The sequence below is a fragment of the Drosophila navojoa genome, chromosome 3, assembly GCF_054131105.1.
Source record: "Drosophila navojoa isolate 15081-1374.11 chromosome 3, UAZ_NAV_1.0, whole genome shotgun sequence".
Taxonomy (NCBI): Eukaryota; Metazoa; Arthropoda; class Insecta; order Diptera; family Drosophilidae; genus Drosophila; species Drosophila navojoa.
In genome coordinates, this window is record NC_142891.1 from 9,595,732 (window position 1) to 9,614,561 (window position 18,830).

Below are 18,830 nucleotides of genomic sequence, written 5' to 3' on the forward strand. Positions count from 1 at the left end.
TATATATATATATATATATATATATATAAATATAAATATTTAAAAGGTCTTTTATATATTTCTTATAACATATAACATTACTCTGAAGCCAATAAATAGTGTTCTGAGTGTAATATATATAATCATTCAGAATGTATGTATATATTATAGTATTTTATAGTATTCGCTCAATCAGCTGAGTAAGTCTATAGTAATCCAATTGCTAAATTCTAAGCTGTTATATCTGCTATTCATAATACATTTTTAGCGAATCTCTATAAATATACAAATATTTCAGGTTCAACAAGTGTCTAATATTAATGGCATCGTAAATGCTCTCTAATATTTCCCGATTTTCCACACTTAAACAGTTTAAGAGTCGAATGAATATATGAGAACACAATTCATATTTCAAATGTTTAGCTTCAATAGTGTTGAAATGGTCGCTCTATCAAGTGGAGGGTTCTGCCAGCATTCCGTTAAACAAATATACTCTTCTTGATTCGTGAGCGAATATAAGATTTGGGCACAGCTGCTCGGTGAACTTCAAAACGATGTTTTAGTTCAGATTTATACGCTCTGAATTAATCATGTGCAAAATTTTGGTACTTCTACTTGCCATACTCAGTGCTTGCGCACATCTGGCAACTTCCACAGAAGATCCCCATTTGTGCATAAAAAATGTCGAAGTGCCGTACACAGTAACGGAGCGCGTTAGCTTGGACAACTATGGCGAGTTTACTAAAATTCTGAAGAGCCTAAGTGTGCTAGGCGAAATGCGCACTGTTGTAAGTACATATATGATAGAGATATATTTATAGAATATATGTATATGTTCTATCTTGATATTTAATATCTTGATATTCGACCTATAACCAGGAAAAAATTAAATTGGAGCCACGCGAAGTCTGCTGCGACGGCTACCAGCCTTCTGCTATACCCGGAGAGGGCTGCCAGCCTGTGCCAACAACAACTGAAGAGCCCGAAGAGTCATCCACAGCTGCTCCAATAGAAGACAAGCCAATTGTGCCTATGGCCAGGTCGATGAGCTCAAAACTAATTCGCAGCTGTGACCTTTTTACATTTGTTCTTATTGCCTTTATGTTGGATTATTAGATACTAATTTCTATCATTGCAAAAAATAAAGCAGCCAAATTGCAGCAGCCATGTCTATTAAATCATAAAATTCGTGTCGAAATATCCAAATGCTTGAGTTGCTCAGCTGTTGACTGGGATTACAACGCTGGCAGAAAGCATATAACAGATGACTGCAAAGCAGGGATGACAGTAGCGAGGCTGTTTATCAGCAGAGCTGTCATCCGCAAAAGAGTTAAGAGTTGAAGAGAACATTTGGAGCATAACAGCCCATTTCATAGGTATGTATGTGTGCACACAATGTGAGTTCGTCTGAGCTGATCTTTTCTTCAAAGTAAAGTATGAAGTATAATCACAAGTCAGAGCACGCTATCAGCCCAAGTGAGTTAAACATACAATTATACAATTATATTTATATGTAATTCGAAATCGCAAAGACCCAGCGCTTTTACAAATGTTTTTCGATGTGTAAAAGTTAACATTATACAAATCTGAGAAAAAATTTTGAAATCAACGGGATGATCATATTTCTTCGACGAACGTACACAAGTTACCCAAAATGATTAATGCAGCTATTTATTCCACAAATACCCTGTTCTTAGATAAGCCCTTCCAACTAATATTTTACTCAAAAGTATACTTTTTCAATCGATTCAGTATATGCATATAGATGTATGTACAAGTGTAACGGGCATCTCATAGTCGAGCACTGCCGTAACTTAAATTTGCTTACTTATTTGATAAAAGTTCTGTTGTGGACCGCAGCACGCATATCACTATATATTGCTGAACTTGAGACTTCGTCATATTATTTTTATCGAAAAAAATTAAATTATTTTTGGTTGTGAATTTGGTATGCAAAAGTATATTTTCCGTGAAATTGAATGATATCAAAATAATCAGAGTTTCACTTCCGCTATGCCGTTCCAATTATAAGCGATTCCTAGAATTTATGTTTATATATACATATATATTTAAATGAATAAAAGAGTGCATTTGTGATCCATTTACGTTTAATTAGTTGCGTTCTGTAAGCGCGACCAGACGGTTGGAATCATACTGAAGTCGAAAGCCTTAAGGAACTGACCATGGGTAGAACTCAGAATCTATTATTATCCCTCTTTTGGATAATACTTAAAGCTAGCTGTAAAGCAATGGACTACAACAATACCTGTTTAATGCCCGGCACCACGATTGATATGTTGATTGACGTGAGGAGCGACTGGGTAAGTGCAATAAGAAATGTGCAGCAAAGTTGGAATTTTTTTTCTACTGAGTATAATTCACGTCCGAATTTTCATCGTGCTCAAAGTAATATTTTAATTTGATTGAGAGACTAAAAATATTGTTTCTCGATTTGTTTGGGAAAGATCCACGAGGTTAAACTATATATATATTTCCTTTTTTCTTGGAAGCTTGAAATTTCTCGCAGAGCTATGATGGACTTGGCCAAAGCCTTGACAGCACTCGAATCTCCTTCAGTTCACTTGAGTCTGTCAACGGCGAGATTTTCAAGTGCATAAAACTCTATCTACAGAGTTTACACTGTATTTGCATAATACATAATTCGGAGTTTATTAACCCCTTTCTATTTCTCATAATTTTGTCACCACAGAATAATTTCTATCAGTGCTGTCCCGGATATGCAGGGCCAGTCGGAAACTGCCTGCCCGTTTGTTCTATGAACTGCGGGCCGAATGCCTTCTGCAATTCGCCGGAGCACTGTGCTTGCATAGATAATGACTATGAGAAGATCGAGGGCGGAACGGGATGTAAGCCAAAGATGAATCGAAACTTATGCGTGGACAAAGACGCGGCAAACCAATATAGTTGGTTACAGTTTAGATCTAACAGGCAAAAGGTAGTAAGCGAGACTTAGACTCTGTTTAAATCCTAATTAAATACAACACTTTTAAGCTACCAATGGTGTGCTGTGATGGCTATGAGAGACTGAACGAGTCGGAGCCCTGTTTGCGCAAGGTGGACGAGCATGAGTGCACAGAACTGATACAGGTCTGGGATCAGCAAACGTTGGACCCCAATGGAATTTCGGTAAATAATAAAGATATTAATATTTACTATGCATAATTTTAAAAAATATATATTTTCGAATTCATAAAAGCGAATAACGACAACGCAGTTGCAACGAGTTTGCTGCGAGGGCTACAAAAGGCAAACGTCAAACGGACCTTGCCTCCCCCAATCCGAAGTAAGTAACATCATCGATCGTGTTTTAAGTATGTTTCTCTTAACTAATCTGTTTAGATAACTGACGCTGATTCAAGCGTACGTAGTACGAGCAAACCTTCCATAGCGAAGAACGAACAAACTGCTAAGCCTAACGTAAGTATATAAAATTATTAATTCGGTAAATTTATCTTCGCCTGTAAAATATTGCAAGTCCTAAGCCCTTTTTTTAATGACAGAAGGAAACTGAAAGCTTACATAAGAATTCCGATTCATCTGCAGAATACGTAAGTAAACTAAATTATAAATAAAATATAAAAGTTGACCTAAAGCCGTTCCTCTGTTCCGATAGGCCACCGAAGTTGATGATATGGATGAGTCTGATATTAAAAAGTCGCTGACGCTAGATGATTTAATGAAAATGTACAAAGACTTAAATCTGACCGCTGATTCCGTAGGTATGCAAATATTTGTTTAAAATGTTAATTTAATATTTACTCCACATGACAGGACTTCAATTTTTTGGCAGAAGACAATGAATATACTGTAAGTAATCTAAGATACTATCGTAAAACTTCATTAATTATATTCCAACAGACTATAAAAAAAACTGTTTTGCTCAAGCCTACGCCCTTGAATCAAATAACAACAAAATTGCCCAAGGGAACAAATATGGATGCTGAAGTCTCAACGCCTAAGAATTCCAAGGAGGTGGAAAGGGTAGCTGAACTCTCAAAAGACTTGCCCACCGACTGTTTAGTAAGTAAATGCAAATTTACACAATGTATTAAACACTCCAAGTCCCTTCTAATCTAAAGGACACAGACACCGAGGAAGACGAGTCAGCTACAGATCCCAATTTGTGCTCAAGAGAGGTGGAATATGACAGCACATTGTCACCGGAATGGATGAAGATTAAAAATGCATTTGATGATTTTAATCTCACATTTCCCATTGATCTGTTCGTAAGTAAATGAAAAAGTATATTGTTAAGCATTTCAAGCTGCTTCACATCAAACATTTCAATAGTCGAAAAAAATCGAAACCTTCTGCTGCCCTGGCTACGCCAAGAACGATCGTGAAAAGCTCTGCAAGCCTGTGTGCGAGCCCAATTGTGGGGCGAACAGTGATTGCCAAGCACCAAATAAATGTGTTTGCCGCAAGGGTTTCGTCCAGACATTTGGAAGCGATTTGTGTGTCCCAGAATGCTCGGAACAGAACAAACCGGAGCACAGTACCTGCATTACTCCTTATATGTGGGAGTGCGATTTGGGCTACGCCAAAGTGCAAAAGGCCAAAGGAGAAAATGGATTTGAGTGCAGGCCACACTGCGTCCACAGCTGCTCTATCTATGGCAAATGCGTGGCGCCCAATGTCTGTGAGTGTCTGCCCGGCTATGAATCCATTTTAATTGGTTACGATGCAGATAATAGGATGGCGCTTAAGAACTGCAATCTCATTAAAGGTTAACGAAAAAACAATTATTAAAATCTAATATTTATAAAAATATTTTTTTATAAATGGCATCAAATATTATTGTATAATCTGTATAAAAATAATAAATAATCAAAATAATAATTACAATAAATAATTGCTTAAAAAATTAAAATATATACACCTGTTTATTTCATGTTTTGAAAAATCGATGATCGGAATTTAACTTATAAAAAAAAAAAATAATAATAATAACTCGCCACAAACTAATATATCTCTACAATTATGTAACCGATCATCATAAATTGCGTTAAATAAATTGATTTACAAAATAAAATCAATCAAGTTAAAGGTTTAAAAAAAATTCCGATTAATTTAAAATTTATTTTTAATTTAATTAAATTAAGTAGGTATTCCAATTTTCAAGTCCTTGGCACCCTAAACACCAGCTTTACTCTTATATCAGAAGTGGAATTTCCAGATTTGCCATTGGATTGGACAGGCTGACGGACATCAAAAAGTCTACCCCACAAAACCAATATAGTCATTTCAGCAAAAACCAAAAATAAAACTGGTCTACTTTCTTTTGTAGCTTTCGCACACATAATCTGGCGCCACTTCGGTCATGCGAAAAGCGTGAAGATTATGCAAGCCTTAATGCAGTTATGAGCATTGACTTTAAATGCCGCTAAGCGCCCAAATGTAGCATAATTAATTGTAATGACAAATTGGCTACGCCAAAAAAAAAAATAAATAAAAAAAAGTCGAACAAAAAAAGAATTCAAGTTCGTTGCCTAAGTCTTTCGTTTCGTTGGACAGAACCTGTTGGCTCTCTTGACCAACGCACAGCATTGATCTTGTGCTAGGCCAGCGGGAACTGAACTCCGTTGCAAATGGGCATGAGTGTATGAGTGTGTGTATATGTGCGTGCCTGTGTGTGGCATGAGGCAACGGAGAATGGCACGACCCAAAAATAAAAGCCAGAAAACAACAAAAGCAACGAAAGCCAAAGCTAAAGCAAAGTGAATGCAACAAACTGAGACGCGCAGCCGCAATCAATTAGCGCTATGCGATGACGTCGACGTTGACGCTAGCGTCGCTGCTCGCATCGTGCTGCCACATGTGGCTATTGCGTCATGGCGCCAACCAGACCGTCTACTACTACTGACGGTAATTGACTTGCAATTTCTTTTGCGGCAACTTTTCGGTTGCAAAGAAATTTGGCAAAATACGAATGTGTTGCAATAGCTGCTGCCTGTGCTCCAGACAGAGACGACATGCCTCAAAATAAAAGCCAGCTGTAATTTATCAACATTTATCAACGGTGCTTTCCTTGCTGATTGTTAAATGCAATTTGGCCAATAGAAATTAGACATACGAGCCTATGATAGTACAATTACGCGTAAGCACTTAAGATATACATATCTGATTGGTTGTCGGAGTTAGTATTATTATATAAAGAAATTAAATAATAATTATGACAAGGAAGCAAAACTGTTTTAGTTGTTCTTACTTTATATAATCAAATTAAATGTTGAATATACAATCTACAAAATATGTATAATTGAGTTTATGTGGATTTTTGTTTTTTTTCATCTTTGAATTTTATTCACTTTGCATTTTTTGTTATGGTAAAGCAAAATAATAACAACAAAAAAAAAATCTTGATTGCTTTGTAATGGTTAATTTTTTGCGTGAATGAAAGTCATTGTGACATTCATCATTTTTTTGTCTCAATACTGTATTAATATATATAATTTATATAATCTTGAATTTTTATATTTTATTGATTTTATGTATTTTATATGTTATTTAAATATTATTATTAATTATAGAACATATTGTTTTATGATTTTTAGTTTAATTTTAAATAATTAATTCTTCACATCTCAACTTTAACTTACATTTTTATTTTTATTATTTCTATTTTTATGTCTTTCTACACCACATTTTATATGTATTTCTCATTTCGTGCTGTCCACAGAGCACTTTACATATTTTGCGTCATTTGCTCACTTCATTGATTTTAATTACAGACACTCGTTAGCAGTATTTCTGCTCAATATTTCGGCCCGTCGGCCTGTTAATTTTTTTGCTTTTTCCTATATCGAGCTCTCTGCCAATTTTAATGCATTTATAATGTATTACAATTTTTCATTTCTTTTTTGGTCGACGTGAAGGAAGTGTGTTTTGACATAGGAAAAGCCATAAATTTGCTGCATGTCTATTGCTGTATAATTAGCTATATTTATGTCCAAACGCTTTGTAAATAATGAGACAGTTAACACACATTCTAAGTGGAGTGATGTGAAGTGAAGTGGAGTAGAGTGTGGTGTTGTGTTGTTGTTTTGCAATTTTTCTTTAGTTTTTCATGTCTTCTATTCAAAATCGTTGAAAATGTTTTATTTGCTGCAGCGGCTTGAGCAATTGCTTAATTATTTTATGTTTTATTTGCGCCTTTGTTAATTTACGAACGTTTTAGTGCTGCCTAATTACAGTGCGCTCTATATATTTGTATTTTTGTGTTTAACTAACATGGGTTGCTTGAAAAGTTGCCAACCCAGAGATATGAAATGTTGGGCGAACATGAATATAATATAATATAAATATAATTTACATAGGCCACGATTACCAAATTATTTGTTATTTATTATTATTGTTATTATTAATTTTTTTTTGCAATTATATTATATATATTTGTTTTGCATTTCATTTAACTGTATTTATATTTTTATTATAATAGACATTTCATAAAATTTAATTTTTCTTTTCTTTTCTCAAGCAGTCAGCAATTTCAGATAATCAAAATATTTTAAGTTTCTAAATTTACACAGTACTCTGTAATTTCCTTGTTGGCTTTTCTTACACTATATGACTCTAAATTCACTTCGGTCTCATTAATACAAATTTAACTTAGTTTTCAACTGCCTCTCTTGTTGCTACAAACCCAAAAATCAAATTTATGTACGCCTCAGTGCGGCCAAAAGCAGCAAAAACAAAAAAAAAAGAGATATACAACTCCGAAACAAAGGCTACAAAATGTACAACTAGACTCGACTGCATAGCATAATATTTATACAATTTACGCAATTTACACTCATAGAAACAACAACAAGAGCGGCTACAGTAATGCCTAGTATTTGATTGCCAACCGTGTGGCTGTTTGTTGTAATTATGAGCTTCAAATCGCCCTCAATAAGACAGAAATGACTATAAAATAATTAGAGATCTGCAAATGAACAGAGACATAAACAAAGCTAAAATGAGGACAAGCGCGATCACAATCTGAATTTTTGTCTAAGTTTTTCTTCTAATGTTTAGCAGTATTTCGTATGCAATTTACATGAGGAGTAAGTCAATGGGTCAAGAAAAACCCGGAAATCTACAGACCAGACCGCCGTATCTATTGCACACCAAACAGCTGCACCAGCTCCGGAGGCGGAATTACTTATTATGTTAATAAATTGTTTTTCTCTTTTTTGTTAATTTTTGCTTTCTTGTTGCTTTTTTTTCTTTTTTTTTTTTTGACTGGTTTTTCTGGCTCGCGAAAGATTTGCATAGATTTACAGTTGCGCTCTGTGGGCCAGTGGCCGTTGGCCATTTCCTTATTTAACAGTCGCAAAGCCTGAAGAGACAATCAATTGACCAAAGCCACAACTTGATTAAGTGCAAGCACCTGTTCAGCTGCCACGCCTCCATGCAAACGGATCAATTGGGCGCAGCATTCAACGGTGCGTGACAATTTTGCCAAGCTAACCGCATAATCCGAGATGCTCACAAACAAAAACCAACAAAATAAGCAAACAAAAACATCAACAAAACAAAATTTGGTTTGAAAGACGCGCCACACCACAAGAGTTCAAATGCTTTTGCCATTGACCTCTTTTCGGGCCGCTAAGTGTCGAGCGAGGGAGGCGGAGAGTGCGGCAGGCTTAGCAGCTGCAGCAAACAATTCAATTGCCATGATGATTATCACTTTCAAATCAAATCAACGAGCGGGCTTTTACTTGCCTCAATGTCATGAAAGGGAAGCCGATTGAAAGGGCCGAGACTGCAGTTAACTTGCTGCTAACCCATTTGGCCTAACAGGTTTTTCCCGGCTCACTAATTGCGAGGCAAGCAGTTAAGTACAAGGCATTACAATTAAACGCCAAAGCAAATTGAGATAATGTTAATACTTAGTGCAGCTCTATTTACAAATATTCTTAAAAATAATATTATTATAAAATTTCACAATCGATTTACTAGGTTTTATAGTAAAGTTCAATATGCAATATTTTCATGTCTATAATAACACATTTTCAATAATATTTTAAGCGATTGTTATCTATTTTTGTAACTTCTAGATTGCTGAATATTTCCAGCTTGAAAGAAAGAAAATACATAAATCTAGGTTATCAATTTTCTAAAAATACACATAGTTAACACAAAGAAACTGAATTCCAACTATATTATATATATAGAGCTTTCCAGAAGAAATATATGTATGGGGCATGACAGAAACTATTTTTCGCTGTTCGAAGTGATGAGCATCGACATTCTTTATATATCCTGAACAAGTATAAAATATGCTTATATGTTTATTATTATATCTATATATATATTTAGCTAACTAAATAAAAAAAATTTAGATGAATATATATTCCTCTATAATGACTTTCAAAATAAATCGAATTGCCCTTTATTTATTTAAGATTATTTCTTCTGTGCACGCTAATGATTTTTATGCATTTCATGATTATGTAGCATACGTAAAAGTAGTCTCGATTTTTCCCATTACTTGCCAAAAATTTAAAATAAAATATCAAAGCAGCCAAACACACAATGCATACCAAGTTGTAGACGCAGTCACAGTTACTTGGGCACTTTGCCAGACAGTTAACTTGGCCAACTAACCGCAACAACTGAACTGAACGCCGAACGACCTTGACCAGAAACGCAATGAACCCTCAACGCGTCGCATCGGGCGACCATTACAAAAAAGAGGAAGAGGATCAAAAAAAAGAAAACTAAAATGATGGGAACTACCAAAAAAAAAAAAAAAAACTTGAACCGTTAAAGCTTAAAGAAAAGAGTATTGTTCATGTCACATAAAATGTCATAACTGTCAGGTTTGCGACTCGGGCTCAGCCTCGTGCGAGAGATGAGCTGCCAGCAATTGCTACGATATGGAAACGAAATGTCGAATGGCGACCAAACACTTGCCAAAAGACAATTAATTGTTACACAAATCGGCGTTAAAAATAAATTGGAAAATGCTAATGCGATTTGTGAAGATGCCGACAATAAAAAAAAAGAAAAATGTATATACACAGTATACACAGTATACACAGTATATACATATATGATTAATCGACACCTGTCTCGCATTTGAGTCTATTGTTGACAATAAAGATATATAAACTAAACGAATCGGCATACAAGCATTCGTAATAATTTATGTAAAGCCGCCTATAAAGGCGTAAGTGCATAAAGATATAAGACAAGGTCAGGTCGCGTGACGCTTTCAAATCTGACAAAGATCAAAAATAATATTCGTGAAAATAAAAGATGAACCTATATAGATATATATTTGTATAGATATATATTTACTTATGTATACGCGTTTTATATATATATTTATATCTATGTAAGGCTTGTAATTAATTCAAGGAAGCGTGTGTAATTGTGAGGTTGGAATTAAGACAATGACGCTTATAAGCACTCGCAGCTGTCTATCAAGAGGCAGACAAACAAACACTTGGCGCCCCCATGTGAGCTCATGACATAAGATGCGGCACGTCTAACGGCAGCCTCCAGTTGCTCTCTCTTACTCACTGACTCACTCTCTCTCTTTCTCGCTCTTTCTTTCACTCTCAACAACACTCACCTAATGTGCCTCTCTCTCTCTCTCTCTCACACTCTTTAACAGAGACTTGTTGCAGGCATATCGAACTACAATATGTGGTCAAGACATGCAAGCAATGCGAATGAAACTAAATCGAAAGTTGCATGCAACAAGCAGCCATGAACATATGTATGTTTACATGACGTACAGATACCCTGTATGCGAAAGACTAGAAACAGCAGAGAGTAGATAATTAAAGTTTTTGTAATTTTCATAGGATTATTATATATGAACAACAAAAATTAAATATCTAACAAAGAGTAAATGATTCTATTACTATTAAATACCTCTTTCTAAACTGCTAATAGTTCAATATATAATTTTCATAGGTCTCTATACTTAATCATACATAAATTTTCCTCACTTGTAGCTCCTTTGGTTTCCCACCAACAAATATATACCCCATAAGACTTCATTTTAATGGGTATCTGAACCGATCCTCTCGTAACAGCTGTGCCACTCGCACGGCGCGCCTCTCTCTCCGCTTCTCAGACATGCCGCACAGCACGGCATGTGAGACCCATTGACATAATAACGAGGAAGGCAACCAAAGTAAGACTTTAAACTCTGTCGGCGACACACAACTGGGGCGTCAATTACAGCGACCCACAATCTGAAATTGAAACGAGTTGCGAATGTGTTGCCCCAAACATGTTGTCAGTGGGTTAGGTTATGGTTGTTGACCACACACTCATACATTCGCATATGTGACACAACTGAAACACAGTCAAATGACCGAGTGACACACTCTTCCACTCTCGCTCTCACTCTCACTCTCGCTCTCGCTCTCGGTCTCGCTCTCATTTGGGTGGGCAAACGCTTTCTCATAATTTTTGGCCAGCTGGTCAAGTGAAGGTAGCTTGCAAATGCAAAAGTAAAAGGATTGCAGCATTAAACACAATTGAAATTGCAATTGGAATTGAATTTGGAGTTCGATTTCGATTTGCTGCCCAAATGACAGATGACAGCCTGACATTCGTGATGCATCAGTAAATTGGGCGCGCCAAAAAAAAAAAAACATGATAGAGTTGACATCCAGGCAAACTGCAGTGAAGCCCCAAAACATATCAAAACACAGTCGTATATATACATATATAACTATTCGATATCATTTTACGCTGACTTCGATTTGTTTTTCTTGAAATATAATACTTGAAATACTTCAATGCATAAGCTCCTGATGTTGTCAATTTTTTTATCCAACAAAGCCTGCTTTATTTATATTGAAAAAGACTTTTGTTGTTTTATTACGATTTACGTTTGTCTTATTTATAAAAAATAAAATAAAAATAAATAAATAAGATAAATAAACAAAAACAAAAACGAAAAAAAAAATATATATATATACATATTGTAGATTTTCAACTCATGCTAACTACACACATGTAAATCTACCTTGATGTTTCGGGCTTCATAATACATAGTTGCCAAAAAGTATTCTTTTGATTAATATATATAATAAATATACAATATATACATTTTTGAATTAATATTGCCCTTGCTTGTATTTGTTTAACTTTTGTTTAGAAATTGTGATATATTTTAGATTTTCATCTCTTGCTACAACTTCTCATCTATTTTGTCGTTCCTAACCTAAAATGGCCACAAAGTATATTATTCATACTCGAAAAAAAAACCTGTTGCTTTTCATTCAATTCTTAAATTTTATTAATTTGTCCTCGGGCATTATATGATCTAGTTTATGCAGAGATCTTAGACAAATATAATAGCCATCGATATATTTGTATATGATATTTGAAAACTAGATTCATTATGCAAATATATTTAAGAGATAATACTTCGGTTTATAATTCATATAGAAAAAGTAGGTCAGTAGAAAGATAATTCTCTAATGACTGAGAGCAATATTAATTTCTATGATTTTAAAGAGAAATTATCTATATGCAATCTAAATTGATAGAGCTCAGAAATCCACTTTCCATTTCTAATAAAAAATTTTAACAATTCTAACTTAACAGTACTATTATATATGTTCATATTATCATCACATTTTATGCTATTTTTGTAGTTTCCTTGCATTGCGGGTCTTATTCAATTGCCCACAAATAAATGTGAGTTTTTATTGTTGTAAACGACTTGAGAAACCACCAAAGCAGCAGCAATAACAACAACAACAACATCAGCAAGTAGCAGCTGTCGGTAGTCGAATTAAACAGCAAAATGGCACGCATCCATAGAGCTAACTGTGCCCGCTTCCACCTCTGCAACCACCTTCTGCTTCTCCTCCCCCTTCAAACCAGTCCCTCTCACCTTGCCGCCAAGTCTCTGATTGCAACTGCTGCATTTCAGCGCCGCTTGCCACTTGGCTGCCTCGAGTTCGCGCCTCCGAAAAAAGGCAAAATACAACAACAACAAAATACAAAAAAAATAAAAAATAAAGAGAAAAAAATATACACAAACAAGCAACACAACTCGACTCTGGCCGAACGAACCATTCACCATTCGCTGCATGTGTTTTGGGGCGATTGCGATTATGATTATGCTATAGTATATAGTATTATTGTTGCGCTTGCTGCTGTTGTTGTTGTTGCTGTTGCTAGACTTCGGGCTTACTGTGTTCGTCGTCGTTGTCTTCGTTTCATTCATTCGCTTTGCCTTTTTGACTGTTAGTTAGAGTATAAAAGTTCGGGCTGGCACTGCAGTGGGCATCATTAAACCGTTAACCATCGAACAGTGTGGAGTGGTACGGAACGTGTAACAGAGTTTGGTGCATAGAGAGAATCCTTCCATAATCATTCCATAATTTATTAACGAAATCTGAATCGCAAGACGATTGCAATCGTTCGGGCACAGTTCGGTTTACAGATCGACGGATAAGCAATAATCCTCGACAAGGATATTTAACGTCAACATCATGAAGTTGATGGTAGGTACCAAGAAGTTCAGCGTGTGCAGTGTTGTGAAGTGTTTCAAAAAATTCGACCTATATATTTAATCAGCAAAAATAAAGATCACAGAAAGTCTTTTTCTGTACAAATTTGGCTACAGAATCTAATTTTGAATACAAAATATTCTTCGATTTATTATACTTTCAAATTAATGCAAGCCAAAAAAAAAACATTATATTTCTATTGGCTTAAATAAAAAAAAAAAAGGTACAAGACGAGGAAACGTATATATTCATAGCATTTTTATACATATATATATTCATGTATTTATATATAAAACTAAAAATCTTTTATTTTCCCGAATACCTAAATATTGAAAACAGGAATTCCAAAATTTATTCGCTCTTCAACTAAAGCCAAGAGAAGGTCTTAGTAATCTCGCAATTCAAGCAAAAATCTCTTTTACAAAATTCTGGATACTAAAATATTCAAAAAGAAAAATTAATACACAAATGTACAATGAAAGAAAGCATTAGAAATCTTCTTAAAAAATGCTACAACTTTCCAACAGGTCTTTGAGCAGTTCAAGCTTCAGCTAAACACTTTCAATATGAAGACCTCATTCAATCAATCCTTAGTAGAGCTTTCCTCATGTTCCCTACCAATTTATTCCCCCTCACCATAGCGTACAGCGACAACGCTGGGTCTGGTGCTGCTGCTGGCCACCAGCTACGCCCAGGCTGGCGAGGAGAAGAGCGAGGCTGCCGAGAAGACAGCAGCTGAGCCGTCGGAGAAAAAGGCTGAGGAATCAGCAGCAGCCGCTGATGATACCACCAAATCGAAACGTGGCCTGCATCATTATGAGGATTACCATCATCATCATGTGCCGCACTTCCCGGTGCATGAGGAGAAGACACTGACCGTGATCAAGAAGGTGCCAGCGCCATATCCCGTCGAAAAGATTGTCCATGTGCCAGTGGAGAAGCACGTTCATGTGCCCGTCAAAGTCAAGGTGCCCAAGCCATATCCCGTCATCAAGCACGTGCCCTATGAGGTTAAGGAGATCGTGAAGGTGCCCTATGAAGTGCCAGCGCCATATCCCGTCGAAAAGAAGGTACCCTACCCCGTCCATGTGCCCTACGATCGTCCCGTGCCCGTCAAGGTATTGCGTTTGCCTACTAACAAAACTTTTAGAGATATTCTAAAGACCGTTCTGTAACTCCTCTCTAGGTACATGTGCCCGCACCCTATCCCGTTGAAAAGAAGGTCCATGTGCCAGTCAAGGTACATGTGCCCGCTCCGTACCCCGTCGAAAAGATTGTCCACTACAAGGTAGAGAAGCACGTGCCTGTCGAGAAGCCGTACCCCGTCGAAAAGGTCGTCCACTACCCAGTCAAGGTGCCCGTTGAGAAGCCCGTGCCCCACTATGTGGACAAGCCAGTGCCCCACTATGTGGACAAACCAGTGCCAGTGCCCGTGATCAAGAAGGTGCCAGTGCCCGTCCATGTGCCCTATGATCGTCCCGTGCCCGTTCATGTTGAGAAGCCAGTGCCCTATGAGGTGAAAGTACATGTGCCCGCACCCTATCCAGTGATCAAGGAAGTGCCCGTTAAGGTTGAGAAACACGTTCCGTACCCCGTCAAGGTGCCCGTGGAGAAGCCCGTTCATGTTCACATTGAGAAACATGTGCCCGAATACCATGAGAAGCACGTCAGCTACAAGGAGCCCGAGTTTGTGCACAAGCACATCGAGGAGGATCATCATTATCATCATCAGGAACAGCATCATGAGCCCATCCATCATTCATCATATTCGGCACCCATTGAGGAGCATCATCATGAAGAGCATGAGGTGCAGCATGATTTTAATGACTATCATGATTATCATTCATATCACGGTTACTAAAATTGGTGAATGAACATTTCTTTTTCTCTTCTCTCTCTCTCTCTCTCTCTTTTTCACTCTCTTTGCAGCATTGAGAATATCGGTTATGAACGGTAACGGTTATGAGAATGGATATATAGCTAAACTGAACAAAAAAACGAAAAGAAAATAGAAAAATATCTAAACTAAAAAACATTCACAACCATTCAGTAACAATCCAAAACAAAGTTCTTCCATATCATATACCCAAATACCCAACATTCCAATTCCACAATTGCTATATAGAACGTGATAACGATAGAGATTCTTTGAAACCCTAAATTTTACAATGTGAACAATATGTGACACGAAACGAACTTACTTAGATTTTATGAACGAATTTTAGCTTAAGCCATAAAAACAAAAGGAAAACCCAAGAAACGTTGACGAAACTATCCCGTGAGATCTGTTATGAGAAATTTTGAAGACGATTAGACTTAGACTTTAAGAAACAAAACAAAAAGATACAACACATTTGGGCTCGCCCCCAAACACATCCACTCAGAACAACGACTAAGAGAAAGTTTATGAAACTAGACCCTAAAGCAACAACCACAACAACACATACACCACATATAACAACCTCTCACCAGGATCGTATATATATTGGATGTGTTGTTGGACTTGGCTGTCACTCTCTCTCTCACTCGATCGCGAATGATATAACTGGGTACAACATCTGACGATGTGGTTGCTGCTGCTGTTTTTGTCCTCCAGCTGCGGCTACTCCTCCTTCTGCTCTGGTCCATCTGAACTGTGCACCCGGTTCTGTTCGACTCGATATGATATTTGAGATCTGATAAGCGTGTGATAAGACTTCTGTTATAGTGTTTAAGTGTCTACTCTAGCTATGCATGCGCATAACATATTAATATACTCGTATATATATAATATATCTATATATATATAAAAGATAGTTAAGGCAGGCAGGCAGCCGTGCAGTCGCCTAATTAAGTCAGTTTGTAAACGAACGTATTGTATTATTTTTGTAATATTTTTTGCTATATAGTTTTTAATGCAACCTAAACAACCACTATCTATAGTTTTGCTAAATGTAAAAGCTGTCGAAACTGATTTATAAAAAGTACTTAATTTACCAAATAATATTTTTTTGTCTCTGTAAAAACAAATACACAACCAACCAACAACAAAAAAATCAATGAAAATGAAGCTGATGAATATGTTAACAATAAAAACGAGAAGAATCAAGTGATCCAAACTAAAATCAACCTGCTTTTTTCTTTCACTAAAAAAAAAAAAAAAAAAAAAAAAAAAAAAAAAAAAAAAAAAAAAAAAAAAAAAAAAAAATAAATAAAATAAAATAAACAAAATAAAATAGAATATAATATATACTAAAAAAAAGTTAAACAAATAAAAACAATTACAATAAATAAAAACAAATAGCAATAAAATAAAAACAAATACATAAATCAAAAATCTATTTATATATAACACACATATAATAAGACTTTAAATAAAAATTTCGAATAATCACATGAATAAGTTAAGCGCTCAAATGTTAAAAAAAATTTAAAAAAATATTAAATAATAATTTAAAATACATAAATAATAAATTAATTCTGTGACAGAAATTCTATAGTTTTTAAACAGTTTAAATTTATAAATTTTTTATAAAAATCATATGTATTATAAAAGATGCATTTTTTTTTACTAATAAATTATTATTCATATTTAAAATTTATTTAATTAGGCATTTAGTCGGTTTGGGTTTCCCTCTACATTTCTTCTCCCTAGCTATCAGCCAACTCCAAGCGAACCTCGCTTAACATAAACCCAACTCAGTGAGTTGCTCAACAGGTTAACGAAATTGTGCATTATAATGCACTGCCGTTTTGTTTATCTAATTTTCAAAATGGGGTAAACAGTGCCTGGCATTCATAATTGCATATTCAAAGTGTCTAGCAGCGCCCACTGAGAGGGTGATCAACATGTTTATTATTACATTTGCCACACTATGTTTTTATCATTACGTTTTCCATGCCACAGCAACAACAACACCGGCTACAACAACAACAACAGCAACGACAACTCGCTGACGGCACTCGCGTCCATTTCCTAGCGTTTATTTTGTGGCCAGGCATTACTTTTTATTAGCACCGACCACCGATTTGCGTGTGGTTGCTGTGATACCCTGTAGTCTGAGTAGTCGTGGTGGGTATACAGTTATCAATGAATTATTGGGATTATGTACATATATATGTTCAATCAGAAATATGTAAATTTAAATACAAATCTAAGAAATATAAAAAAATTAAAATATAAGCACCTTTAAATTGCACCATGATTTCTTTTAAGAATTTAAATCTACATCTTATATATATATATTTTTTTTTTTATTTCCTTTTCTTAAGCCGTTACTTCTCTTGTGCATTTATCGCTTTTATAAATATATTTTTTTACTTATTTATTTTTTTTTTTTTAATTAACAAGAAACTAATAAAAAAGTACTTTATTTTCATTTTTAATGTTTTCACAAAAAACAAAAAAAAAAGGATTTTAAAACTCATATAAATGAATAAATACAAAAAAGTTTTAAAAATAATATAAAATATAGGACGACATATTTTACGTAAAAATTTATATAGAGAGTCAATTAACCCATCAATTACAGGGTAACTGCTAGTCTTGGCTTTGGCAGCCATCAACTTTAAATAAGGCCTGCGGCTGGCATGTCTTTGCCTGTGTTGGCGCTCTATATACATATATATGCACAATTATATGTTTGTATGTATATCTAAAGATTAGGTTTCAATTTGCATTTCGGTTTCATTGAAGCTGCAATGCTGCTGCAATTTCCAGGCAAACTAAGTGGGCCATAGATTTATCACGTTTTCCTTAGTCGGTTTGTAGGACATGTGCTCCTAACCGATATTTGAGACAAAAGCGCAAAAACGTGTTGTGAAACCAAAGCGAAATGAAAAGTGTACAGAGATCGTTCAGACATTTAGCTAAAGCCGGACTCTGGCTCCGTTTTATTACCATATTGAGGCTAACTCTCTTGGTGGTTAGTTGTGGATATATCAGTTAGTGGTAACTTTTGTTTATGTAACTGTAACTCTAACTGTAGCATTTGCAGTTTATGGATTATGCAATAAATAATCAACACACAATAGCCAGTGCCTGCCTGCCTATTGCTGCTGCTGCTGCTGCTGTGTTGTAATCTTTCTCCTCAATAGAATGGCCAGCCATAAAATCTGGCTAATGGCTTTTTCAGTTAACTCTTTGCGGGCTCACATCAATATGTTGGCTTATAAAAGATCTAGCTATTTGAGCTCTGACGGCCTAAATCTGATTATTCGGCTAAAGGTAAATGTAAAGTTAAGTGAGGCTACCGATTAATTTGTACAAAAAAGGAGGAGGAACTATCGAACGTTATAAAACTAGTACTCTATTTAGTATGAGCGAATATATATTTTAAATTTTAATCGATCACCCAATACATTTACTTACTTACT

General features: G+C 35.5%; 4 protein-coding genes across 8 annotated transcripts in view; 3 read left to right on the forward strand and 1 right to left on the reverse strand.

Annotated features, from left to right (window-relative positions):
* The window catches only part of Ance-3 (angiotensin-converting enzyme Ance-3), a 60,133-nt gene that overhangs the window by 35,240 nt on the left and 6,063 nt on the right, over positions 1 to 18,830 (reverse strand). The gene's annotated exons all lie outside the window — the stretch shown is intronic.
* LOC115564745 (uncharacterized) lies at positions 443 to 1,165 on the forward strand. Its single transcript, XM_030389404.2, has 2 exons — positions 443 to 767; positions 859 to 1,165. The coding sequence occupies exons 1-2, from the start codon at positions 570 to 572 to the stop codon at positions 1,093 to 1,095; spliced, it is 435 nt and encodes a 144-aa protein (XP_030245264.1). The 5' UTR covers positions 443 to 569; the 3' UTR covers positions 1,096 to 1,165.
* Positions 2,087 to 4,840, forward strand: LOC115564747 (uncharacterized). 3 transcript variants are annotated; one of them, XM_089257787.1, is made up of 11 exons: positions 2,087 to 2,300; positions 2,690 to 2,935; positions 2,992 to 3,126; positions 3,197 to 3,283; positions 3,340 to 3,417; positions 3,501 to 3,548; positions 3,614 to 3,715; positions 3,772 to 3,807; positions 3,859 to 4,020; positions 4,080 to 4,226; positions 4,291 to 4,840. In XM_089257787.1, exons 1-11 carry the CDS (start codon positions 2,163 to 2,165, stop codon positions 4,729 to 4,731), a joined length of 1,620 nt encoding a protein of 539 aa, XP_089113913.1. In that variant the 5' UTR covers positions 2,087 to 2,162; the 3' UTR covers positions 4,732 to 4,840. The 3 variants fall into 3 exon arrangements, with proteins under 3 accessions (XP_089113913.1, XP_089113915.1, XP_089113914.1); XM_089257789.1 differs by having other exon boundaries at positions 3,886 to 4,020; XM_089257788.1 differs by having other exon boundaries at positions 3,504 to 3,548.
* On the forward strand, positions 13,243 to 16,579 carry Vajk1 (chitin-binding protein vajk1). Of its 2 annotated transcripts, XM_030389408.2 has the most exons (4): positions 13,243 to 13,469; positions 14,117 to 14,593; positions 14,662 to 15,282; positions 15,405 to 16,579. In XM_030389408.2, the coding sequence occupies exons 1-4, from the start codon at positions 13,458 to 13,460 to the stop codon at positions 15,408 to 15,410; spliced, it is 1,116 nt and encodes a 371-aa protein (XP_030245268.1). In that variant the 5' UTR covers positions 13,243 to 13,457; the 3' UTR covers positions 15,411 to 16,579. The 2 variants fall into 2 exon arrangements, with proteins under 2 accessions (XP_030245268.1, XP_030245267.1); XM_030389407.2 differs by having other exon boundaries at positions 14,662 to 16,579.